Consider the following 26,849-nt stretch of genomic DNA (forward strand, 5'->3'; position numbering starts at 1 on the left):
GTACATGCACCGTGGAGTGCACTTCTAAGATGCAGCGAGATATTTTCAAGCGATCTCGTTCAATCTCGTACCCAGAGTCCTCAGGCTCTTTGGCAAGAGGTTGGTCGCTAGGAGAGACTCTGGGGAACTAGAATTTTATTACAACAATATATCTGCGCAAAAACAATGCAAACTGTTACGGGAAAGCCAATCAAAAACTTAAAAATTTTTCGAATTCCCCAGAGTCTCTCCTGGCTCCCACCCGCTGACCAAAAACTTTGAGGACACTGGGTACGAGATTGGCGGTCGTTCAGAAGAACTCTTTATCACGGCCTCAAAATTGGGGTAATATACAATCAAAGGATGACTGAGAAAAGCCGCTCTTTTATTCCCTGAATTATTTTCAGGGAACAATGGACGGTCATTTCGGTTATGTTTAATCTGCATTAGAAAAACCGTTTTGTTTTATGTTTTCTCTTAAAAAAGACGCCAACTCGGCGTATACTCTTATATACCCTAATATACTCTTCTTTTTCTACAGGAAACCGATCACGTGACTAATGTCATAAGACAGCTTATTGTCCTTAAAAGTGGTAAGGGTGATATAAACTTTCTATCGGACCATTTTCGATTCACTGTCACTAGAATAAGCCATTTCTCTTGTCAAAGCCTTAAGCCAGTCCTTGTAACTACATGAGAGGCGATCGAGTCACGATTAGATTTCGGCATGATTCTATTTGAGCGTCTGATAATTACCATGATGATGATAACGATTAATGATGTGGAACATGAAGATATCAACAATGATGAGCTGGCCATTTGGTTTAGTTAATAACGGCCATCAAATGCAGAAAATTGCCCTTTTGGGACTGCACATATCGTACGAAAAGCGCTATTACTAAAAAGCCACCCTTGTCTTCAGATATTCGGAGAATGTCTGGTCCAGGTTGAGTTCGTTGCAGCGTTGGTAAATTGTACATGTCTCCAGTTATCGAAACCGTAGGATGTTGCCTTTAGCGATGCTGGCTTCATATGTCTAAATATCACATCTACTACTTAAGGAGCAGAGTCTTACCTACAGCAGATCCTTATTTGCTTCGTTCCCGGGTCAGTTTTTGATAGCCTTGATAATTTCTTTTGGTGAGAGTGGTTGAGGAAGTGTTCGAGGAGCTGTTATATGCCATTGTGGGAACAAGTGGTGTGTTTGTTATTATAATTTTTGATCACTGAAAGTCATAATGGAGTTTCTGTTTCTGTTGACATGCATTCGACATTCTGGTAAACTATTTGTCTTCTTTGTTTATACGTCAATAACCTGTACAATTGACAATGCTTTCATTAGGTCGAAGACGCGTCTTGAGCAAACTCTTGTGGGGTAAATTTTTAATCAGTTTATTGGTTAGAGACATCGGAAAAAATCTTAGGCTTTAAGCTGGAAATTCGTGCAGGAAATTATTGGCCACTAAGTATCGGATCTTGTCTTTATAGTGCCTACAGGATATTGACTTATCTAAATTGATAGCGAATAACAACAGATTTATTTGGAAATTGTGCTTGCCCAACACAAAGAAGAACACTTATATAAGACAAGGCTTAGAGGTTTTGACTGGAATCGATTCAAAGTAAAATCTACTTTTACTTTGACACACGTTTTATCGATTTCAGCTTTTAAGAGCAGATACACCCTCAATCAATGGGAACAAAGCCGGTGAATTGATTCTATTTACATTCTTTTTATATCTACAATTTAAGGTAAATTATGCATCATATCCAGATTTGAATACAGTAAAAGAGACTTTGATTAACGCACAAGAAAAAGCTTTATATCAAATCTTTAAAAAATACCAGGTGAGGAATCGGTACCTTGATGATTCAATGGATATTTCTGATTATATTTCGATATTTAAGATAGTAACATTTCCACTAGGCGTTTGAATGTGAGAATAACTAGAAGTTGTATTCATGCACGGAACGACAACAATCAGTTTGACATAAGCAAAATTCTTCACTAATGTACCTCGTACCTCTAAACAACAGAGTTTCCTCTGGGGTGCATCTGTGTGTCTAGTATAAATTTTAATTCAGCCTGACACGTTTTAAACGGCAAAATGGTTGCATAAATGTGAGCTTACAGCTTACGTTATGGTTTAATGACATTTCCAAATGTTGTTCGAGTATCACACTGTACTCAGTGCCGTAGTCGCCTGGTGGATTGCTTGTTTTGTTGATGTACATCCACATGCTCTTCTAAGATGGAGTGCTCCTCTAAGATGCAGTCTGCCTGAGAGGTATTTTCAAGCGGTCGTTCAAAAGAATTCTTTTCCACGGCTTAAGAATTGGAGTAATAAACAATCAAAGGAGGAATTTTGGACTGAGAAATAGCCTTTTACTTCCTAAATTCTTTCAAGCGAGCAATGGACTGTCATTTCGGTTATGTTTAATCTGCATTGGAAAAACGGTTTTGATTTATGTTTTCTATTAAAAACAACTCCAGCTCGGCGTTTACTCTTATATACCCTAAGGAACTTGTCATTATTTATCGCCTGGGGGGAGGGGGGGGGGGGGGTTGGAGGATTTTGGGCTAAACACGATGAAATTTAGCCGATCCCCCCTTTAAATGTTATTTTATTGAAGTGATCCCCCCTCATAACTATAACTTTCGTGATCCCCCCTCCCCATGTCTTTGTACCCATATTCACCTTTCGACGTGCATATTTAGTGTTTTAAACGTTCATATACAGGTAGTATTTCTAACTATGATGTACTTACAGAATAATAAAGCCGCTATCGCGCAGTCTTTATTTAAAAGTGTCTCTTGATCGGTGTCTTTTTCTATTCTGGATCTAGACATCTGAATTCAGTTGACATACAAGCAATCTTGCTTAAAACTGCAAAGTGCTTGAAACTGCAAAGTTACTTATTTTACAGTGCCAAATAGCAGTCCGCCAAGTCCCTATCAGCAGGTCATATTTAGCGACAATTCGGCCATCTGGAAGGGCTAGGATCGGCCACTGTTCCTGTCTCCTTTTTTTTTTTTTTCATCTATAGTGTAATAGATCAGCCTTTGTAGCTTTGCTCACATTTTTTTCTTCATTTTTTTGTTTGCTTTCGTTTTGTTTTCTTTCTTTTTTTTTTTTTGTCATCCAGTGTTTGCTTGTACAGTAACTTCAGCTATTTGGTCATCTGGTACAAAAGTTAAAACTGGCATACGAACAGTTGACTGTTCATCGAGATCAGCAATGACAAGATCATCTCTGCTATCCTCGTAATCATCTTACTCCGTATCTGATTCTTCACTCTCTTCCTGTTTGCTGGACAACTCATTCCCGTTGCCTGGACTTCTCGGTCGATAGTAATGGTAGTGAATTGCCTTTATCTTGTCCAGCTTTATACCAACAGTGGTCAGGCCATGTTCTTTAAGGTACAGGTCGAGCTGTCTCACCTTCAGCTTTTCAACTTTGCCATTCTCAATAAGTATGCCCTACTGGTAGTCCTTGTATGTTAGTTCCTCTTCTAACCTTTTTTCTCCTAAGCCTCTCTTGTTCTAATATCCTTCCTGATATTGATATCATTTAGATGGCCTAGGTATTCAATGGCATGCTTTTCCTCGACACTATAGGTTGCACAGAAAGCAGCGATGGTATTTGGATTGCCCGCAGAGATGGCGTTTTGTTCGTACAAGTCTTTCATTCATTTCCGCGGTTGATAATCGTCTGGAGCACGACCTGTTGTCGCCGTTTCGTTTACATCCATAAAGTGCCCGGGATTTTGCTTGTCTGGCACAGGCTGAGGGATTCTTTCTGTTGCTGGTCCCATCCACCTGTTGCTGGTACACCAGGAACAGAGTGTGGAGCTTGCATCGCTTTGCTTATTGCAGGCATCCTGACAAAATTCAAAAAAGAGCTCCCCTCGGACGTAGTGGTCCTCAATAAAACTCTCTATTTTACTAAGATATCCCGCACCGGGTATTTCGGCCTTACTGTTTTCTGAAGCATTTCGGTACGTATTTAACTCAGAAGCATTAAAAAAGAATAACTCTTCGGGAGACTCACTCTAGTACTGATGTAATCCTTCGGGACAGGGGCGTCGTCTATCAGTTCGGCAACCTCCTTGCAAACGTGCCAAGCATTTTTTCCATACGCTCTTTTTCGTACTGTTCGTAGGAATGGACAAGCGACTAAAGCAGAGGGCACGTCATCTCTTAGAAAACTTGACCACAATCGAGGTCGCGTGGCAAACTTTCGGTTCAATCGAAGAGAATGATAGAGTTACTCCTGTGGATAGCATCAATGCTGACTTTGCTAAGAAACTAACAAGGCGTTTGCATCTAGACCCTTTGCTATGGCTACTAGAAAAGGGTATTTTTAGCACGACCCTAGCAAAAAATCTAGATCAAGTAGAAGCCATTTTAAGGGCACAAAGTCCAGGGTCAACCTGCCGAAGGGGACTAAATGTTGCTGCCGAATCAGATGGCGAGGCTCAAGAGGCATGATGATGAGGCTCAAGATGAGGCAGATGAAGCAGTTGAATCGAATTTAGTATAGAGCTGACACAGGACACCCATTCCTGGAGAGGCGATAAATGGTTTATGTTTAAACAAACACGCTTTTTACAATGTTTCAGTTATCAAGAAGTTTATATAGTTCACAATTTAGAATTCACCTGTCATGTTTAAAGATGAATATTACCTAAGTCATGAGCACGTTATAAAAGGAAAAATATAGAAGCGTTAAAACAAAGCTTTCTCGATATAAATTGAAATGTACACATTCGCCAGTGTGACAGACTTCCGTTTTTTAAATAAAGTTGTGTTAGAACAAATCGAGATTGCAAATGCTATCATCTCCCAGCAGAATGGGCACATTTATGCTGTATGCTTTCAAACTGGCATTGTTCAAGCAGATTTGAGTGGTCCCCCCTCTGAATCCTTCCAAAATTTTCAGTGATCCCCCCTTTTGGGCTCTCAGTTACGACTGATCCCCCCCTCTTTTCTCCTAAAAATCAAGTGATCCCCCCCAAAATCCTCCGACCCCCCCCCCCCCCCCCCCCCCCCCTAGGCGATAAATAATGACCGGTCCCTAATATACTCTCTTTTTTTATAAAGGAAAACGATCACGTGACTAATGTCATAAGGCAGCTTATTGTGCTTAAAAGTGTTAAGGATGATAAAAACTTTCTATCGGCCCACTTTATATTTACCTTGACTCGAATAAGCTGTTTCTCTCGTCAAAGCCTTAATCCAGGCGTTGTAACTACTCGACACAGTGATCGAGTCACGATTAGATTTCGGCATGATTCTCTTTGAGTGTCTGATAATGATCATGATGATGATAATGATAATAATGATGTGGAACATGAAGATATCAACAATGATGAGCTGGCCATTTGGTTTAGTTAATAACGGCCATCAAATGCAGAAAATTGCCCTTTTGGAATTACACATATCGTACGAAAAGCGCTATTACTTAAAAGCCACCCTTGTCTCTTTAGATATTCGGAGAATGTCTGGTCCAGGGTGAGTTCGTTGCAGCGTTGGTAAATTGTACATGTCTCCAGTTAACGGAATCGTAGGATGATGCTCGCTTTATATGTCTAAATATCACATCTACTACTTAAGGAGAAGAGTTTTACCTACAGCAGTTCCTTTTTTGTTTCGTTTCCGGGTCAGTTTTTGATAGCTTTAATAATCTCGTTTGGTGAGAGTCGTCGAGGAAGTGTTCGCGAAGCTTTTATATGTCATGGTGGGAACATGTTGGTAGGTGTGTTTCTTATTATAATTTTGATCATCGAAAATCATAATGAAGCTTCTATTATTTGTTTTGATATGCACCAGACATTTTGGATATTGACTTATCTTAATTGATAGTAAATAACAACAGATTTTTTGGGGAATTGTGCCAGCCCAACACAAAGGAGAAATCTTATTTAAGACAAGGCTTAGAGGTTTTGACCGGAATCAATTCAAAGTAAAATCTACTTTTACTTTGACAAACTTTTTATCGATTTCAGCTTTTGAGAGCAGATATACCCTCAATCAATGGGAACAATGCTGGTGAATTGATTGTATTTACATTCTATTTCTGTCTACAATTTTAACGAAAATTATGCTTCATATTCAGATTTGATTACAGTTAAAGAAACTTCGATTAACGCACAAGAAACACCTCGATAGTATACCGGAATTGATACCTTGAAGATTTAATGGATATTACTGATTATTTTTTTTAATATTTAGCATTGTAACATTTCCACAAGACGTTTGAATGTGAGGATAACTAGAAGTTGTATTTATGCACGAAACGGTATCAATCAGTTTAACATGAAAATTTTTCAATAAGATACCTTGTTTCTCTAAAGAACGGAGTTTTCTCTGGCGTGCATTTGCGTGTCCAGTATAAATATTAATTCAGCCTGACACGTTTAAAAGGGTAAGATGGTTGAATAAATGTGAGATTACAGATTACAGTCTGGTGCCATGACATTTGTAAATGTTGTTCGGGCCGGTCACACTGTACTCAATGCCGTAGTTGCCTGGCGGGTTGTTAGTTTTGATGATGTACATGCACCGTGGGGTGCTCTTCTGAGCTGCAGCCTGTGCGTCACATAGAAAAACATACCCACATTCTCTGGTCTATTGTGTGATGATTCCAAACCGTTCTTCTTGTACCATGTAGCTGAATTATGTGGGAACATAATTAGTAGAAACTGCGTTGGAGTTCATGTTCTCGTAAGAGCTTTTAATTTAATCATTTCACATTGTTGTAATCTGCCGAGGACGTCAACTAGAAATGGACTAAAATTTTTAACGTACGTGCAGAGCCACTGCTTTTCTCATTTAATCTTTTCTTTTGCTTTGGTTTTGGCCAACGTGATAGCGAAAAACGGCCTACCAAAGTATTACATAGTATTTGCTAGAAAAAAAAAAAAAAAATTCTTACCGCCATGGCCGGGACTCAAGCTCCCAAATATTTTGACCGAGGGAGATCTGGAGGTCTGGGGTGGAGAAGGAGACTGAGTGGAAAACGAAAAGGGGTGAAAAAGGAAACTGAGTGTTAGAAGCGGTGCGTCACGCTGCTGCGTGACAGCTGCTAAAAAAATGAAAATGCTCTAAAATAAAAACAGATGGACAGAAACTGTTTAAGGAAAAAAATTGAGTTCGTTGAGAACAAACGAAAAAGGGTTGAGGTCAGGTGTCTGTCCTTGGTCCACCACAGCTTAGTATAAAGTCCGTCATGGTAGCAGACATGGGGTGTATACTTTGAATTGCAACTCACAATGTTTTTAGGGTAATTTTAAAAAGATGGCGCTAGTTGTGAAACACAACTTGACCACCGTAGCCTAGTTTTAACAGGAATAACTCAACAAATTATTATTAAATTCACTTGCATTTTGGAACAAGGATACAATTGAATAAGACTAACAGCATATTTTTTTTTTTATTATTTACATTTCTTGAGTGGCTTCTTACATGAAATTATCTGTTAACACCATAGTGACAGAGACAAGGAAACTATCCTAGCAATTGTTTGCACGCATTAGATATTCCACTGGACAAGATTAAAATACAGTTAAGTACTCAAACTATTAAAATATTTGAGGAAAAGTCTTGTGTGCCTCAATCTTTAGGCTTGTCGTTGACCATGTTTGACTTAGATGCATATCATTCTACATGCTAAAGTTATTTATATACAAGGTGGTTTTGAAGCTTCGTATACTTAGTAGTAATTACCGCGCGAACACTAATATGATCTCATAAAGAGTTTTTGTCGGATGAAAACTTCAACCCTGCGTGACAAGACGTCGAGGTAATATGGGATTTTCTTGACAAAATTTACCTTTCTTAAAGCTTAAGAAAAGCGATTCGTTTAAAACTTAATAACCCTTGATGGCACTGATCCAGATTCTATCAAGTCATTTGTCAACTCTTCAGTCACTGTCTTGGATTCGCCATCTTGGATTTCTTGATAATTCTCCAAACCTCAGAAAATCGTGCAAAAAGGTTCAAAATCCGTAAAAGCCAATATATAAGAATCAAAACAGTGTCACAATGTAATAAGAAAATTAAAAATTCCCACAGGAATCCAATTTTGAAATAATGGGGCAATCAATATCAGTACATCAAATTGTTGCTAGAAAAATTTTTAATAGGGAAAGTCATGAAGATTAATGGCGTTTGCTTTGATATTACAATAAAGGTACGAATATTAACACTCAGCGCTGGTCGTTTATGGTCTCCTCCGCTAGCCCCCACCCAACCCCACCCAGGTTGAAGAGATGAAGCGTTTGATCCAACAACTTTGATTAAATATATTGTAATAATGATATGTACGTACTTTCTTCAAAAAACGTTCTTCCTATTGATTTAGTTCTTATTATGTTACCTAGCTAGATGACCACTAAAGAACAATCAGTGGCTACAACTGAAGCTGCTGGTTTGTTCAGGTGCTTCAAGTTTCCTGCCCCTGAGTAAACTGTAAGCATGGCGCTCACACCGATATAAACAGGAGTGGATATGGACGTGGTATCTACATTAATTAGTCTTCCAGGCCTAATTGCTTTCACAAAAAAGCCTATACGTTTGTCAAGTCTGATTACATTTTCGATTACAATTACAATACACTAATAACATACTTCTATTTCTTAATTTTTTTTGTTTACATCAATTGAAGACATGATTTTCATAAATAACATAGTTTCTGTCGGTTCAGTTTGTATTTGCACATTTGCTTGTGATTTGACCCTCGTCCACAGGAAAATACTTATCGCATTGTTATTATTATCACACCCGCCCCTCTTGGCTTGGGGGAAATACTGTCAACCGGGTTACTCAATAACAGGACCCTCCACGTGTTGAAGATTATGCTGTTCCAGTTGCAGTGGCCTCCCTCGGACAACAAGCGGGACTGGTTGTGGTGGTAATGGCCTGGGCACGACCTCAGGATGACAGACCAGGGTAGCGTAAAGCTTTCTGCGAAATTCGCTGTTAAGTAGGACATAAAGGCAAGGGTTGATGGCACTGTTGGCATGGGCTAACCAGCTAAAAACGACTTGAGCTTCTGCTGGTAATAAGTGCAATTGATCAGGACGCACGTACCAAAAGTAGTGATTGACGTATATTGGAAACCAGCACAGCGCAAACACCACGCACACGGTCACCAACAAACGCACTACCTTACGCTTAGATTTTTCAGCGTTGGCCCGGTTGCTATCTGACACGTTTCCTGGAATTTGACGCAACCATAATTTACGACAAATTAAGGAGTAATTGATACTTGTTACACAAAGGGGCAAGACGTACAGCGTGATGAAAACAACGATATGGAAGGTTTTTAACACGCGAAAAGTTTCTTCCAAGGTAAGAGCCCATGGCCACACCTGCGAACAATAATACGTGTCCTCAGCAGCCACATATTCCACTTGAAACCAGAAAACATTTGGGATCATCAGCAAAATAGATAAGACCCAAACGATTGCAGACAAGATTTTGGGTTTTCGGAACAACTTCTCTCTCAAGGGATAGAAGATGGCGTAAAATCTATCAAATGAAATAAACATCATCGTAAAGACAGTCGCTGCAATGGAAATCCGGATGACATAGAACAAGGTTTTACATGTGACGGTACCCAACACTCCTCCAACCCATCGAGTATTACGGTAGAAGAAGGCAACGGAATAAGGCATCACTGTGAAAGTTAAAAGGAGATCTGCGACGGCCATGTTGGCGATGAAGAGGTTTGTTGCGCTAGTAGACGAAGATCGCTTTAATACTACAAGCAAACCGAAGGAATTGCCAAAGAGAGCAACCAGAAAGATGACTACATATGCTGCCGTCATGCCAATAATGAAATTTGTTGAAATGCCGAGGGATAGAGGTGTTGCAACGGCGTGCGTGGCCTTACTCCCTAACAAAAAGAATAGAATAAATAACTATAATTTAGTATCTAAGACGGAAGCCCCACTTATCACAGACGACTTTCAGTAGGGTCGTCAAAATAAGACATTGAAAAGAAAACAAACAAACCATTAAAAAATGAAACGACCAACAAACAGAAACTAAAAAGATAAAAGGTGCACAACACACTTCTGGATGCATTACTCAATACTTACTTTATAATTTTAATAAAACAGATTATTCTAGTGTTGAAACAAAAGCACAAGAATAGACCATTACCATTTGCTCCAGTTACATAGGTGACATTCTCGGTTATGTTAAGGAGGTCTGTCATCTCTGATATAAGAACCTAAGTGAACAAAAGAATTCCACTTAATTTAAGAACGAATTAATATTAAATATGTTGCTTATTGTTTTATGTTTTGTTGATGTACACGCACCATTGAGTGCTCTTCTAAGATGCATCGAGGTATTTTCAAGCGTTCGTTTAATCTCGTACCCAGAGTCCTCAGGCTCTTTGGCAAGAGGTTGGTCACTAGGAGAGACTCTGGGGAACTGGAATTTTATTACCACAGTATATCAGCGGTAATACAATACAAACTGTTACAGGAGAGCCAATCAAAAATTTTAAACCATTTTGAATTCTCCAGAGTCTCTCCTAGTTCCTAACCGCTGACCAAAAGGTCTGAGGACTCTGGGTACGAGATTGGCGGTCGTTCATAAGAACTCTTTACCACGTCCTCAAAATTGGAATAATAAACAATCAAAGGATGACTGAGAAATGCCGACCTTTTATTTCCTTATCTCTTTTTAGGGAACAATGGACGGTCATTTCGGTTATGTTTAATCTGCATTAGAAAAACGGTTTTGTTTTATGTTTTCTCTTAAAAAAGACGCCAACTCGGTGTATACTCTTAATACCCCAATGCACTCTTTTATTTTTTTTCTTACAGGAAACCGATCACGTGACTAATGTCAGAAGACAGCGTTTGTGCTTAAAAGTGTTAAGGATGATAAAAACTTTCTATCGGCCCAATTTCGATTCACTGACACTCGAATAAGCTGTTGCTCTTGTCAAAGCCTTAAGCCAGTCCTTGAAACTACTCTAGAGGCGATCGAGTCACGATTAGATTTCGGTATGATTCTCTTTGAGCGTCCGATAATGATCATGATGATGATAATCATAATAATGATGTGGAACATGAAGATATCAACAATGATGAGCTGGCCATTTGGTTTAGTTAATAACGGCCATCAAATGCAGAAAATTGCCCTTTTGGAACTGCACATATCGTACGAAAAGCGCTATTACTTGAAAGCCACCCTTGTCTTCAGATATTCAGAGAATTCCTGGTCCAGGGTGAGTTCGTTGCAGCGTTGGTAAACAGTTGTACATGTCTCCAGTTATCGAAATATTAGGATGTTGTCTTTAGCGATGGTCGCTTCTTATGACTAAATATCACATCTACTACTTAAGGAGCAGAGTCTTACCTACAGCAGATCCTTATTTGCTTCGAATTCGTTCCCGGGTGAGTTTTTGATATCTTTAATAATCTCTTTTGTTGAGAATGGACGAGGAAGTGTTCGCGGAGCTGTTATATGTCATTGTGGGAACAAGTGGGTAGGTTTGTTTGTTATTTTAAGTTTGATCACTGAAAATCATAATGGAGCTTCTGTTTCTGTTGACATGCGCCAGACATTTGGGGAAACTATTTGTCTTGCTTGTTTATACGTCAATAACCTATACAATTAACAATGCTTTCCGCATTAAGTCGAAGACGCGTCTTGAGCAAGCTTTTAGTCAGTTTATGAGTTAAAGACATCGGAAAAATCTTAGGCCTAAATCTGGAAATACGCGCAGGGAATTATTGGCCACTAAGTATCGGTTGTTGTCTTTATAGTGGCTGCAGGATATTGACTTATCTAAATTGATAGTAAATAACAATAGATTTATTGGGGAATTGTGCTTGCTCAACACAAAGGAGAACTCTTATTTAAGACAAGGCTTAGAGGTCTTGACCGGAATCGATTCAAAGTAAAATCTACTTTTACTTTGACAAACGTTTTATCGATTTCAGCTTTTGATAGCAGATACACCCTCAATCAATAGAGACAATGCTGGTGAATTGATTCTATTTACAATCTATTTCTGTCTACAATTTTAAGGAAAATTATTCTTCATATTCAGATTTGATTACACTTAAAGAAACTTCGAGTAACGCACAAGAAAAAGTTTTATACCGACTCTAAAAATAAATAAATGCCAGATGAGGAATCGGTACCTTGATGATTCAATAGATATTACTGATATTTCTGATTATATTTCAATATTTAGGATAGTAACATTTCCACCAGGCGTTTAAATGTGAGAATAACTAGAAGTTGTATTCATGCACGGAACGGCAACAATAAGTTTTTAATGAAAATTCTTTAATAAGGTACGTTGTTCTTCGAAACAACGGAGTTTCCTCCGGCGTGCTTTTGCGTGTCTACTAATCAATCTTAATTCGGCCTGACACGTTTAACTGAATTATGTGAGAACATAATAAGTAGAAACCACGTTTCAAGTTCCTGTTCTCCTAAGAACTTTTCATTTGACCATTTCACGTTGTTTGCCGAGGACGTTAAGAAATGCATTAAGATTTTTCATGGCACAGAGGCATTATTTTGCTCATTTAACCTTCACTTTTTCTTTGTTTTTGACGTCCGTCGTCAGTACCTTCGTGTTTGCGTAAGGTTCCTGACGGACTGGCTTGCAAAGTAAATGAAGTGAAAATACGAATAAATCGCCAAAGTCGCTTCCCGTCCTTACAGCCAGAATACAGTAAAACAGGCAGTAACGGCATAGGTTTAGGTTTTTATTATTTACATTTCTTGAGGAAGTTCTAACATGAAATCAACAGCAAACTACATGGATAGATATGTTTGGTCTCCTAAGTGACGCCGCTGCATGGAAATGTCTAAAATACAGTGACAATCAAACACCCTTAATCATATATCTGCAGCTAAAGTTTTTTTTATACATCAAAGGTTTTTGAAGGTATACATGTTTAATAGTAATTACAGCGTGAATACTAATATCTCATATGGTTCACCAGTAAATTTTCTCCGGGTCTGATTGCTTTAAATTGACCACGTGACGTGGCAGTGATCATCCGCGGAGAGACACAGAGTGTCCATATCAGGTGAAAATGCCCCGATTGATAGTACTCGTCGTTAAAAGGGCGTCGATTTATTCTAGCAATTCATTAACAAACAGGTTGCTTTCATTGCATTTTCATCCTTTATGTTGTTCATTCGCCTTTTTAATTTCAAACTTAAATTTGCCTTTAACGTCAACTTGACGAGCTTAGAATATTAACCTTGCACAGAGTAAACAGTCGAAATTCAGACCATTGACTGCAAAGTTAGGTTTCTTCTTTTCTTTTCCAGTTATAAGTTAAACGTAAAGAAACATTGAACGTTAAGAAAAACAGTTATTGGCCTCTACCCTCCGTGACTGTCTGCAAAAATGTTTTTAAACACGAGTCCAAAAGATCACGAAATATTTTGTTTATTTAATTGCCAAAAGGTGATTAAAGTCTAGAAGAAATTTGCATGCTATTTTACAGTCCTTCACTCTCCCACTTTTTATTCCTCGTCGCATTATTTTTTTGTCTGAATTCGACTATACGTTTTCCTTTTACTGGGCCCGTTTCTTAAATGTCCCGATAACTGAAAATTATTTTTTTTGCCGATACCCCGAACGGAAAGACATTTGTTATTTTTAAGTTCAGTGTCAGATATATTCATAAATTTAGGTAACACATACGCTCGTTTTAACAAAAAATTCTTGCTTTGCAGTTAAAGGAAACAAAATAAGTACTTATTTACCCAAAAGATTATCGGGTCTTACGCAAAATGTGCATCATGCCGACCCTATTCTCGGAAAGAGAGTCACTGACAAAGTTTATAACGGCGTGTATATACTATCAATAAAATTTAAGTTACCCTTTGAACGGTACCACATGTACAAGACTTATGCTATCCTTGCATGGCAAGCTTTTCTACAATTTTTACCTGCCCGTGGGTAAAGGGAGAACAAGCGTTTGTTGATGTCTTTGAAAGGCTATGTATATTATGTTGCTCACTTCAACGAGCTTTCATTGCATGGTTGCAGCAGTATAGTAGTAGTCTTTTACAAACGACAGAGCAATCTTCTTTATGAAGCAACTCTCTCCTTAAATGTCATAAATTGGCTTGAAGCGTGCACTCTATTTTTTGAACGAGACTTGCTGCAGAAAAATGTTTCAAACTTTTTCATAGCCAAAGTTGCCCTAATATAAATTACGGTTAAGGAAACGTGCTGTTTTATCCTGACGCGAATGTGCTGCCATTTTTTTTTACAACGGAAACTTACCGAGGAAAAATCTCAAAACTTTTAAAAATTATACATTAAAAATAGCAGTATTGAAAAATGATCATAACTTTTTTTTTCTGTGTTAAACAAACGACTAAAAACCACAACAACTTCGGCAGTATTTTCTTTTCAGTCTTATATTATTTCTGTCAGTTAAATTGTTATTTTCGATTTCTTATGGAAGACAAAATTCTTTAGCGATGCTTTAAACACTTTTCCAACAGAACATTCATCTGCTGGCAAATCACACTTACCTTCGGCAAATGATGACTTTGCAACGATCTAAAAAAGGATGACTTTTAGCTTAAGACAACTGCTCGGCCAACAGTCATGTTGTTGTTTTTGGTATCTTTTGACTATGGATCCTGAGCGAGTGTAGCTTCGAAAAGTGTAGTGGCAGGTGTAGATGAGTCAATAAAGGGATTTAGTTTATTGACCGATAAGAAGTTTCTTATTCCCATAACCTGGTGTGTAATAAGGTAGGCCTGTCAAGGTAGACCTGTTAATCTATCGGACAAGGTCAGAGTTTGGCTAATTACAGAAAGATCAAGCGTAGGTTTTATTTTGTCTAAGTAACTACGGGATGTTAATTTCCTGTATTTGCTGTTGGCCACCAGAATTGCTGTGCACGTTTTCTATATAATTATAAACTTATGGATTCCTTTCTAAAAACTTGCGACGTTTGGAGTAAACAAGATGCTTAATCCCCTCATTGTTGAGGTTTTATTCGACTTATTGCTAATTGCACCAACTTGTTATTATTACAACTCACGATAGGCAGGATAATTAAAAATGGCAACAGCTGCAATATCGGGAAGCTTTAGTAAATTGCAACCGCATACATCACTTTTAAAACAATGATTAATTTCGACTTTTTAACTTCTTGTCCTTGCAGTTCATCATTAGGGTTGTAACTCAACTACGCCGGCAACGGCAACGAAAACGTTACCTTTTCACGTTGTGTTAATTTGCCGACGACGTCAAAGAAATGCAATAAAATTCTTAGCGCTTGCGCAGAGCCGCTGCTGTTGTTCACTGTAGCTCAGTTTCACCTAGCTCGAGTAGAATTTAAACGTTCGGGTGGGTTTTACTGCTTGTTGGTTTGTTTGTTTTTCCCTGGTCGAATCCTCCAATTTTTCTCTGTCATCCCAATTTACACGAGGAGTTAAAATATCTAAAATACAGTGAGGTACTCAAATTATTAAAATGCTTGAGGAAAAGTAGAATATATAGTTCAAGTTTTTTGCTTTAATAATCAAACACACTCAATCATATATCTGCAGCTAAAGTTTTCTTTTATTCACAGGCGGTGTTTGAAGCTTCACATGTTTACTAGTAATTACAGCGTGAATACAAATATCTCATATGGTTTACCACTAAACTTTCTCCGGGTCTGATTGGTTTAAATTGATCACGTGACGTGGCAGTGATCATCCGTGGAGAGACACAGAGTGTCCATATCAGGCGAAAATGCCCGGATTGATAGTATTCTTTCTGAAACAAATGTCGATTTATTCTAGTAATTCATTAAAAAACAGGTTGCTTTCCTTGCATTTTCACCCTTTATGTTGTTCATTCGTCTGTTTAATTTCAAACTTTAATTTGCCTTAAACGTCAACTTGATGAGCTCAGAATATTAACCTTGCGCAGAGAAAACAGCTGAAATTCAGACCATTGACTACAAAGTTAGGTTTCTTCTCTTCTTTTTCAGTTATAAATAAATCGTAAAGAAACATCGAATGCTAAGAAAAATAGTTATTGGCCTCTATCGTTGGTGACTGTTTGCATAAATGTTTTCACGCACGAGTCGAAAAGATCACGGAGTATTTTAATTATTCAATGGCTTAAAGGTGATTAAAGTATAGAAGAAATTTACATGCTATTTTGACGTCTTTCACTTTTCCACTTTTTATCCCTTGTCGGGTTATTATTTTTTGGTTCCTAAGTCGACTTATTTATGCAATTTTCTTTTACTAGGGCCTGTTTCTCAAATGCCCCGTTAACAGAAAGTTGTTTTTCGTGCATAAAACCCCGAGCGGAAAGGCAATTGTTATTTTTAAGCAAAATGTCAGATATATTCATAGTTTTAGGCAACATTAAGCAAGTTTTAACTAATAATTCGTGCTTAAATCGGTTGAAACAATAAAAAATAAGTTCTTATTTACCCAAAAGCTTTTCGGGTCTTTTGAAAAGGGGCTTCACGTCGACCCTATTCTCAGAAAGAGCGTTAACTATTGACAAAATTTATGACGGATACTTTGAATAAAATTTATGTTAATCTTTGACTGATACCACAAGGTTTAAGCTATCCGGCATGGCAAGGTTTTCAACAATTTGAACTTGCTCGTGTGTCAAAGGTGAACAAGCGATTGTTGATGACTTTCACAAAGCTATGTATATTTGCTCACATCAATGAGTTTTTCTTGGTCGCGGTAGCAGTATCAGTCTTTTGTAAATGACAGAGCAATTTTCGCTATCAAGCAACTTTGTCCATTAATCGGCGTGAAACGTGCATTCTATTTTTTGAACAAGACACGATAGAAAAAAAATTTTTCCAAACTTTTACATAGTCAAAGTTGTCATTGATAACATAAATACCGGTCATGAAAACGTGCTGTTCAATCCTGAGACGACTGTTGTGCCATCTTTTTATTTATTATTATTTTTTTACAACAGAAACTTACCGTTGGAAAACCGTGTTTAAACTAACGACTTAAAACCATAACAACTCAGTATTGTCTTCAAGAGCCTTATAATGTCTGTCTTTTAAATTACCGGTAGTATTTTCGATTTCTTTTGGACGGCAAATTCTTTAGAGATATTTAAAACGCCTTGACAACAAGAAAGAACATTCATCTACTGGGAAATCACACTCACCTTCGGCAAATGATGACTTAGCAATGATCCAATACAGGATGATTTTTAGCTTAAGACAACTGCTCAGCCAACAGTCGTGTCGTCGTTTCTTTGGTAACTTGGCAGTGGATAAGTGAGTGTAGTTTCGAAAAGTGTAGTTGATATGAGTTACTAAAGGGATATAGATTATTGGCAAATTAGAAACGGAACTTGTTTCTTATTGGTCATAACCTAGTGAGTAATAAGGTATACCTGAATTTTCAATTTTCAATGATCAAAACATGTCAGAAGTCCATGTATAAGTGGGACTTATTATTATTTTGTCTAAGTAACTATGTACGGGACATTAATTTCCTGTATTTGTTGTTTACGTATAGTAGGTTGCTACAATTCCATGAAGCATCCATTCGGCTTATTGCAAATTGCGCTAACTTGTGACTACAACTTACGATACTCGGAGGATTTTTAAAAATGGCAACAGCAGCGATATCAGGAAACTTAAGAAGCTGCCGCCGGATAAATCAACAACGATTAATTTCGACTTCATAACCTCTTGACGTTGTGTCTGATCACTGATTAGAGATCTTACAAAGCCACGACGGCAACGGCAACGAAAACGTCAGCTAGAAATATATACCCACATAACTTATCTGGTTTATTTTGTGATAATCCTAAAGCGTTTTTCCGTTACCATGTAGCAGATTATCTGGAAACATAATTAGCAGAAACCGCGATGGTGTTCATGTTCCCCTAGAACGTCAAAGAAATGCATAAAGATCTTTCTGGCACCTGCGGAGGCATTATTATGCTGATTTAATATATATTTTTCTTTCTCTCTAGGGTCCGTTCCTATAGCCATCGCGTGTGTGCTTAAAGTTCGAATTCGTTTGGTAACTAGACCTTCCTGCAAAGGTCGGGTGCCGGAGCAAAGAAACAGGGCAAGGAGGGAAGCAAAAATCCGTAGAATTAAGAACCTCCGATTTATTTTGTTATTGACAAAATATGATTGTATACTAACTACAACGGATCAATCCTGTCACTTAGCTTACATCAGTTATGTACGTAAGATTGCCACTCGCAATAAGTATTTCGGGTTAACTTAATGATGACATGCGCACTTGTTTTGACACACTGGTGTTGTTCACGGTAGCTCAGTTTCAACTAGCTTACGTAAGTAGTATAGGGAATGGGGGTACAAGCGCATCGCCCATTAATTGCGCCAATAAATTTGCTATGACCTATGGCCCCCATTCCCTATACTACTCTTAACTTTCCCTTCTTATTTCCCCTTTTACCGCCTAAACTGGCTCAGCGCATTTCTGGTCAAAACCGGTCAAAACCGGTCAAATCCTAAGGTCACGTGATTCAAGAAAATCCCAAGGTCACGTGATTCAGGAAAATCCCAAGGTCAAAGTCAAAATTGCGCTGTATTTTAGAGCTGTTTTTGAGCCAAAATATAACCATAATAAGCCCGCAAATGGTAAAAGTATTCAATCTGTGAAGCGTTTTTGAAAATTGCGCTATATTTTTTGGATTGCATTTCAGAGCTGTTTTTAAGCTAAAATATGGTCAAAACAAGCCCGCAAATGGTAAAAGTATTCAATCTGTGAAGCGTTTCTGAAAATTGGCAAATTTTGAAAAACCAAAAAGGCTTAAAGAGAAGTCGCGTATATATATTATGGAGAAATTGTCAGAAAAAAAATCTAATCATATATATTGTTCAATGGAAAATTTATCAAAATCTGAATTATTGCAAATCATTTTAAAGCAAAATGAAAATGTCACTGCATTAACAAAACAAGTGAAGCAATTAATAGACGTGAATAAGAAATTAATCGAACGAAACAAATCAGTTTCAGCACCAAGTAGAAGTGTAAAGCAGAAGGTAGAAGAGGATAATATTATTGCTCCGCCGCCAGTGTTTAGGGATAAATCAATTTTAGCACCGCGTAGAAGCGTCAAGCAGATGGTAGAAGAATATGAAGATAATATTATTGCTCCGCTACCGGAGTTTAGGGATGAACCAATTTCAGCTGAAAAACAACCAGTTCCGCCTCCCCGAACTAAAATAAAGCAAGTGAATAAAGCTTTGCAAGGTTTTACTGAATCATATGAGGTTAATATTATCAATGAAGAAGACCCATTAATTCAATTACAAAAAACTAGACAGAAACTAGGATTTTATATCAAAAACATATTAGAATCCATGAAAGGTTTAAAGTTTATTGAAACTCTGAAAGTAAGTCGTTTGAAAAAACAACAGGAAGAGAAGAAATAATAATAAAGACGGCCTATTTTAGCAGTAAGGCTCAAACAATCATCAACCAAACAGAAATTGCTGAAGCATTAATGTCGTCTGAAGAACAAATCTTGAATAAGATAGCTCAATGGATATCAGAGGGTTCAGGATGGATCATCAAATCAATCGACAATCATTATTTGAATATTGTTAAATATGAACCAACAAAGGGGTCATCATATCTTAAACTGCCAATTGAATTACAAAATGTAAAGAAAGGATTAATTAATCTGCAGAATAAAGACAATGAATGTTTTAGATGGTGTCATATTAGATATTTAAATCCAATGGCTAAAGACCCCCAACGCATAAAAAAATCAGATCGTAAATATGTTAGTGAATTAAATTATGATGGTGTTGTATTTCCAGTTACAATTAAACAAATTAATAAAATAGAGAAACAGAATAAAATCAATATCAATGTTTTCGGTTATGAGAATAAGCAACCATATCCACTCCTTATCTCAAAAGAAAAGTTTGAAGATCATATGGAGTTACTACCTATAACAGAAAATGAAAATAATCATTTTGTATACATTAAAGACTTTAATAGATTTATGTACAACTATTCCAAACATAAGGAAAGGAAACATTTTTGTATGTATTGTCTTCAATGTTTCAGCAAAAAAGAAGTTCTTGAAAAACACAAAGATAGATGTTTAGTAATAAACGGGGAACAAGCAATTCGAATGCCAAGTAAAGATAATAATATTTTGAAATATAACCATTACCACAAGCAATTACCTGCTCCATTTGTAATATATGCTGACTTTGAAGCTTTAACAGAGAAGATACATGGTTGCCAGCGTAATAATGATAAATCGTTTACAGAGGCCTATCAAAAGTATATAGATTGTGGATATGGGTATAAAGTTGTTTGTTGTTACGATGATAAGTATACCAAGGATGTTAAATATTATAGAGGTGAAAATGCTGTTTACAAATTTTTAGAACAAATGTTAGAAGAAGTACGTTACTGCAAAAACATTGTCAAATACAAATTCAACAAACCATTGAAAATGACTAATGTTGATGAAGAAGAATTTCGAAAAGCTGATAAGTGTCATATTTGTGGTAAATCGTATAATGAAAAAGATATAACAGTCAGGGACCATTGTCATATTACAGGATTGTTCGGAGGTTCAGCACATCAAGATTGCAATTTGTCATATAAACTCACTGACAAGATACCAGTGGTTTTTCATAATCTAAGAGGATACGACAGTCATTTTATAATGCAGCAGATTGGTGAAATTGTTAAAAAACATACATATGTTAATGGAAAAGGTGAGGAGTGTCAAATGAATGTTAATGCCATTCCAAATAACATGGAAAAATATATGGCTGTTATGTTGGGAAATAGTTTGGTATTTATTGACAGTTTTCAGTTTATGAGTCAATCACTTGCTAATCTAGTTGATAATCTGCCGAAAGATGCTTTAAAGTACACAAAAGAATTTTTCAAAAATAATAAATATTATAATCTGATGACGAAGAAAGGTGTATACCCATATGATTACATGGATAGTTTTGATAAGTTTGAAATGACTGAATTACCATCAAAAGAAGAGTTTTATAGTCAATTAAATGATGAGCATATATCTGATGAGCAATATGAGCATGCAAAAAAAGTTTGGAAAACCTTTAAAATAGAAAATATGGGAGTATATCATGATCTTTATTTGAATAGTGATATACTTTTATTAGCAGATGTTTTTGAAAATTTTAGGAAAACGTGTTTGGAATATTATAAGTTAGATCCATGTCATTATTTCACAAGTCCGGGTTTGAGTTGGGATGCTATGTTGAAAATGACTGGTATCAAATTAGAACTTATGACTGATATTGATATGTTCCAATTTATTGAAAAAGGTCTAAGAGGTGGTACCAGTTACATTGCTAATCGATATGGAAAAGCAAATAATCCCTACATGAAAGAGTATGATGAAAAAGAACCATCTTCTTATATTATGTATCTTGACGCAAATAATTTATATGGATGGGCTATGTCTCAATGTCTCCCAACAGGAGGTTTCAAATGGTTATCAGAGAAGCAGATTGAAGAGCTAGATATAAGGAAGTATGAGAAAGAATCAAAGAAGGGAATAATATTAGAAGTTGACTTAGATTATCCAACCGTACTACATGATATGCATAATGATTTTCCACTGGCACCAGAACAAGTATGCGTGAAAGAGAATATGTTATCAGAATATTGCAGGTTGATAAAAGAAACGTATAATATTTCAATTGGTCAAGTTCATAAATTAATTCCAACGTTGTCTGAAAAACGGAACTATGTATTACATTATAGAAATTTGCATTTATATCTTGATCTAGGTTTGAAAATAACCAAGGTTCATAGAGTACTTGAATTTGATCAATCTCCATGGTTGAAACAATACATAGATTTTAACACTCTTAAAAGAACTAATGCAAAAAATGGTTTTGAAAAAAAGTTTTTCAAACTGATGAATAATAGTGTATTTGGAAAAACCATAGAAAACCTTAGAAAAAGAGTTGATGTAAGGTTAGTTACAGATGAAAAGAAACTTGTTCGATTAACATCAAAACCAACCTTTGAATCCAGTAAAATTTTCAATGAGAATCTTGTGGCTATTCATAAGATCAAAGAGACATTAACCCTAAACAGGCCAGCATATGTTGGGATGTGTATTTTGGATATAAGTAAAACACTAATATATGATTTTCATTATAACTATATTAAGGGGACATACGGCAATAGAGCGAAATTATTATTTACAGACACTGATTCTCTAACGTTTGAAATTCGAACAGAAGATGCCTACAAAGATTTTTGGAATGATAAAGATAAATTTGATAACAGTGATTATCCAGCAGATAGTCCATTTTATGATGCTAGTAATAAAAAGGTAATTGGTAAGTTTAAAGATGAAGCGGCTAGTAAACCGATAACAGAATTCATTGGTTTGCGTAGTAAAATGTATTCATACACCAAAGATGATGGCACCAACAATAAAACTGCTAAAGGTATTGCTAAAAGCATAATCAAAAAAGTCATTAAACATGAGGATTACAAAAATATATTATTCAACAACGAGCAAATGTATCATAACATGAAAACGATCAGAAGTGATTTGCATATCCTCAAGAGTTTTTCACTAAACAAAGTTTCATTATCATGTTTTGATGCCAAAAGGTATATTCACAATGATGGAATAAATAGTTATGCATATGGTCACTACCGAATAAAAGAAGCAGGAGGTTAAATCACCATAATAAATTATATGACCAGTACAGCTCGTCAGCTGTGATGTCGTTACCACAACAAGTGGTAACTCCAGTAATTAGGACTAGTTCGTAATTTGAATGTTAGTCTTCCATATTTGTCTTTTATTTTAGAAGCCCGAGCTCTATATCTCAATTTTCGAATAGGATCTTTGTGAGTTGTGAAATCATCATAACGATTATCACCAAAATGAATTATTTGTCCGGATGGTAATATGACATAGTATTTTTTATACAATCTATTAGAAGGTTGTAAATCGATAGCACCTAATTTTATAGCTTTTTGTTTGAGCATATAATATGCTGGATTAATTTTTTTCTTGGTTTAATAAATGCTTTAAAGAAATGTTACTACTATATAATATAATGAAACCGAGTCAACAAGGTATAAAAATATCTGATAGAAATTATTTAATACATCCAGTTTATGATTTGTATGCCGCTTCTGATGATGGAAGTATCATAAATGTTGATAATAAAATACCATCAAAGGGTGATAAAAGTTGTAATGGATATATGAAATGTCTGGGTAGAAAAAATGATCAAATGTTAAGAATATATTATGTTCATCGTTTTGTTTGGGAATGCTTTAATGGGGCAATTCCGAGAGGAAAAGTGATTGATCACATCAATGATATCAAAGATGATAATCGTTTATCCAATTTACAACTATTATCCCAAAAAGAGAATAATAAAAAAGCAGCAAAAAATCGTGATTATTCGTTTGTGGTTAATAATCATATCAATAAAAAATTCATTAAAGCCATCGATTGTAGTACCGATGAGGTGACATACTATGATAGTATGTATGCTGTTCAACAAAATCTTGGTATTAATGCAGGGATAGTGAAAATGGTTTGCGAAGGCACTAACCACTGCAAAACTGGAATTTCAAAAAAGAATGGCGTCTCTTACAAATTTGAATATGTGGACAAAGAAGATATGCCTGATGATTATATCAAATCATCAAGAACAGGAGAAAACAGACGGCGACTATTAACCGATGAAGAAAAGTGGTCAAATAGAACATTTGTATGTAGGTGTGGTAGGACCATGTTGAATAAAAATAAGAATTATCATAAACAAAATTGCATAGATTTATACTAAGTCCTTCAACGATATCCAAGAATTAAAATCATCACTATATCCTTTCCATTTTACTAAAGCTTGTTTTTTCTTGTGATCTTTCCGGATGACTTTGTCTATTCTGAATACCTCTTGTTTTGCTTTTAACAATTCAGCTTCATAAAAGCTGCCTTGTATCTCTTCATTATTGAGATCCTTCAGTTTGTAAGTGATTGGATTGGTGTATTGGATTTTATCGATAATGAACACTTCTTCAGTCCAGTTTGGTGTATAACCTTTATCAAATAGCTTTCTTTTATACTTTGATATCCTAACCTTGTCACCTACTTTAAACTTAGGCAATTTTGGTTGCTTCATATCACCATATAGGTTGAAGTAAACAGTTCCTTTATTTTTCTTTTTTCTGGCTTCTGTTGGTGTCATTTTGATTGAACTGTGTTTAGACATATTGTACTGTTTCAACAACATGGGTAATATATCCAGATACATTGTATTGCCTTGGGCAGTGAACTGCTTCCACATCTTGGTTTTGATTGTTCTATTCCATCTTTCCACCAGTGGTGATTTTTCCTCATTTTCTGTTGAATAGAGTTTTATGTTGTGTTTATGGAGTAAGTCTTTCATATGTTTGTTGTAGAACTCTGAGCCTTTGTCAGTCCATAGATACTCCGGTTTAGACATGTTGTCTAAAGCTTTAAGGCCTGAGGGCCTTTCCGGTTTATCCCCTTCTTTGAAAATCTGTTGGAATGCTTTGGTTATAGTTTCACCTTTCTTATCTTTTAACGGAACAATCCAACCATATTTACTGAAGATGAGAAGATACTTATAACCTTTGTTCCATTTACTCAACTGTTGCATTTCAACAAGATCAGCAGCCCATATTTCATCAACATGATTAACAATAACACGCCGTCGAGTAAAGTTACGCTTTATGGGTTTATGCAGCTCATCAGCTAATGTTTCTTGCCAGTTACTCGACGGCTTTTGGCGTTTTTTGAAGCTCCAAGTCCAAGCTTTTTCTTTGTGGCTATTGCAGCTTGAGCTAAGCTTGTACCCCAAGGTCTTTCACGATAAGGTATCTCAGATATTCTTTGAAGCATTATATCATCAGCTGCATGTTTATCGGATAATGATTGAGCATTACTATAATCTATATAATGTTGTTGACAAATAGCATCTAGCTTATTTATCGGTTCTCGATAATTGGGATCATTTGATGCTAATCTTTCTTCTAATTTTGTGCCAGGTCCACAATAATTGTATTTTTTCCCCTTAGGAGTTCTCATATGTAATTCTACAAGTTTGGATAGTTGTTTTTGAAGATCGAAACCGCCTGAACCTCTTGGTTCATGCACTTTGGACTTCAAGTCGAAACCACTCCCATCGAGATCCTTTCTGTCAGTGACATATTTTTTATTAGGACGTACTTTAGTAGATAATTGATCAAGCACTTCAGAACCTGTCATCTTTATAAAAGGAGTAGCTTTTTCTAAAGCATAATCAAGAGCCTTCTTTTGTAGCTTGGGATTTCTCAATGCTTCAGATCCATAATATCTACCCATTTCTACAGCCTTTTTACCCAACCATGGGATACCATGTTGAATCAACATATCAGTACCAGTTGATGCTAAAGTATCCATTATGCCCGCCCCTTTGGACGGGCTGTTCCGTTTCCCTGATTTTGTTTAACGAATTTGGTTTTTTTTATCCCGCATTCTGCACAAGTACAAAAGAACATTAAACGATTGTTTTTTGTTCGGAAATAACCAGAAGGTTCAACACATTCAGTAGATTTTTTCTGTTTAACACAATACGATTTTACCATTTATACATATATATCACACAATATTTTTGAAATAATTTATTATGAATTCATGATTATCACTATCAGTAGTGTTCAAATGTAAATTGGTATTATGAATTGTTTCTGGAATTGATTTATCTTTTTGACGTTCAATTAAAAAATAGAGGCACCAATATCCACATAATACAGAATCTTGATCTTGAATTTCATCTGATGAATATATCAAAGGTTTACCATTTGTTGAAAGATATTTTTCTACTTCTTTTGGCATGGGCAATCCAAAACTGTCAAAATATTCAGCATATTTGTTATCTCCAATATCCTTCGGATATTGGGCTAAGGGTGTATCCATTCTGGATAAGCCGTTTCCATTTCGATATGCAACCCAATGTGTGCCTGATCCGATATAATCATCAAGATTTATGATTCCCACTTCATAGTTTATCATGGATGTCGGTAATTTATCTTTGCTGAAAACTCCTCTGAAATATTTGATACCAAGTTGTTTAACCCAATTAATTAGATCGAAATTGCTAAGCGGTTTATTAATAAATTTTACAATATGTCGCCGATTAGTGGGATGCCTTTGAAAGGACTGTTTTTTCCCAGTATTAACCCTTTTCCTTTTTTGGAGGTTTTTTTTTTTTACTCCCATACCTACTATGGGTTGTTTCCAAGTACCATAAAATGGAGGAGGTCTATAATCAGCCGAAAGAACCAAACCACCATTGGTATTTTTTGGAACATAAACTGGTACAGACCGTCTTGATTTCTCTCTGTCCACTTGCAACCCTTTTCCAGTCAATGCATTCAACAATAAAGGAACACCAATTGAAGCCAACAATGTACCCAAGAAACCACCTGATTGACTCTTTGTCGGTTTGATAACAATCTGTCCACCAGTATGAATTGCATTAACGATTTGTTTCTTTTGTTCATTTGTCAACCAATCTTTGTACTTTATCAATTGATCAACTTTGTTTTGTGGAATTAAGAACCCACCAACCTGCCCTTTTCCAACAAGCAAAGCTTGTGATAAAGGCTTTTTCAAGCCTTTTCCGAATATCTTATCAACACCAAGACTTGCAAGACCAGATAATGCTCCAGTAGCCAGTGGACCAACAGCTTTTGAAGCTAGACTTGTTACTGCTGGAAGTGCCCTCGCACCAAGACTGAATAATGATGACCATAGGCTCCCTCCCATTTTGACTGCTTTTCGTATCTGTGTTTTTGATATTTTAATGTCAGAACCAGTACCATTTGC

General features: G+C 36.4%; 1 protein-coding gene across 2 annotated transcripts; it reads right to left on the reverse strand.

The window, feature by feature from the left end:
- Positions 1 to 8,802: 8,802 nt before the first annotated feature.
- LOC146465992 (neuropeptide FF receptor 1-like) lies at positions 8,803 to 17,738 on the reverse strand. Of its 2 annotated transcripts, none has more exons than XM_085127918.1 (3): positions 17,148 to 17,738; positions 10,151 to 10,220; positions 8,803 to 9,881 (listed from the first exon to the last, which is right to left on the reverse strand). In XM_085127918.1, exons 2-3 carry the CDS (start codon positions 10,203 to 10,205, stop codon positions 8,803 to 8,805), a joined length of 1,134 nt encoding a protein of 377 aa, XP_084984044.1. In that variant the 5' UTR covers positions 10,206 to 10,220; positions 17,148 to 17,738. The 2 variants fall into 2 exon arrangements, with proteins under 2 accessions (XP_084984044.1, XP_084984043.1); XM_085127917.1 differs by lacking the exon at positions 17,148 to 17,738 and adding an exon at positions 14,525 to 14,643.
- Between the last annotated feature and the right edge of the window lie 9,111 nt (positions 17,739 to 26,849).

The sequence above is a fragment of the Pavona decussata genome, unplaced genomic scaffold, assembly GCF_977016875.1.
Source record: "Pavona decussata unplaced genomic scaffold, jaPavDecu1.1 SCAFFOLD_155, whole genome shotgun sequence".
Lineage (NCBI taxonomy): Eukaryota > Metazoa > Cnidaria > Anthozoa > Scleractinia > Agariciidae > Pavona > Pavona decussata.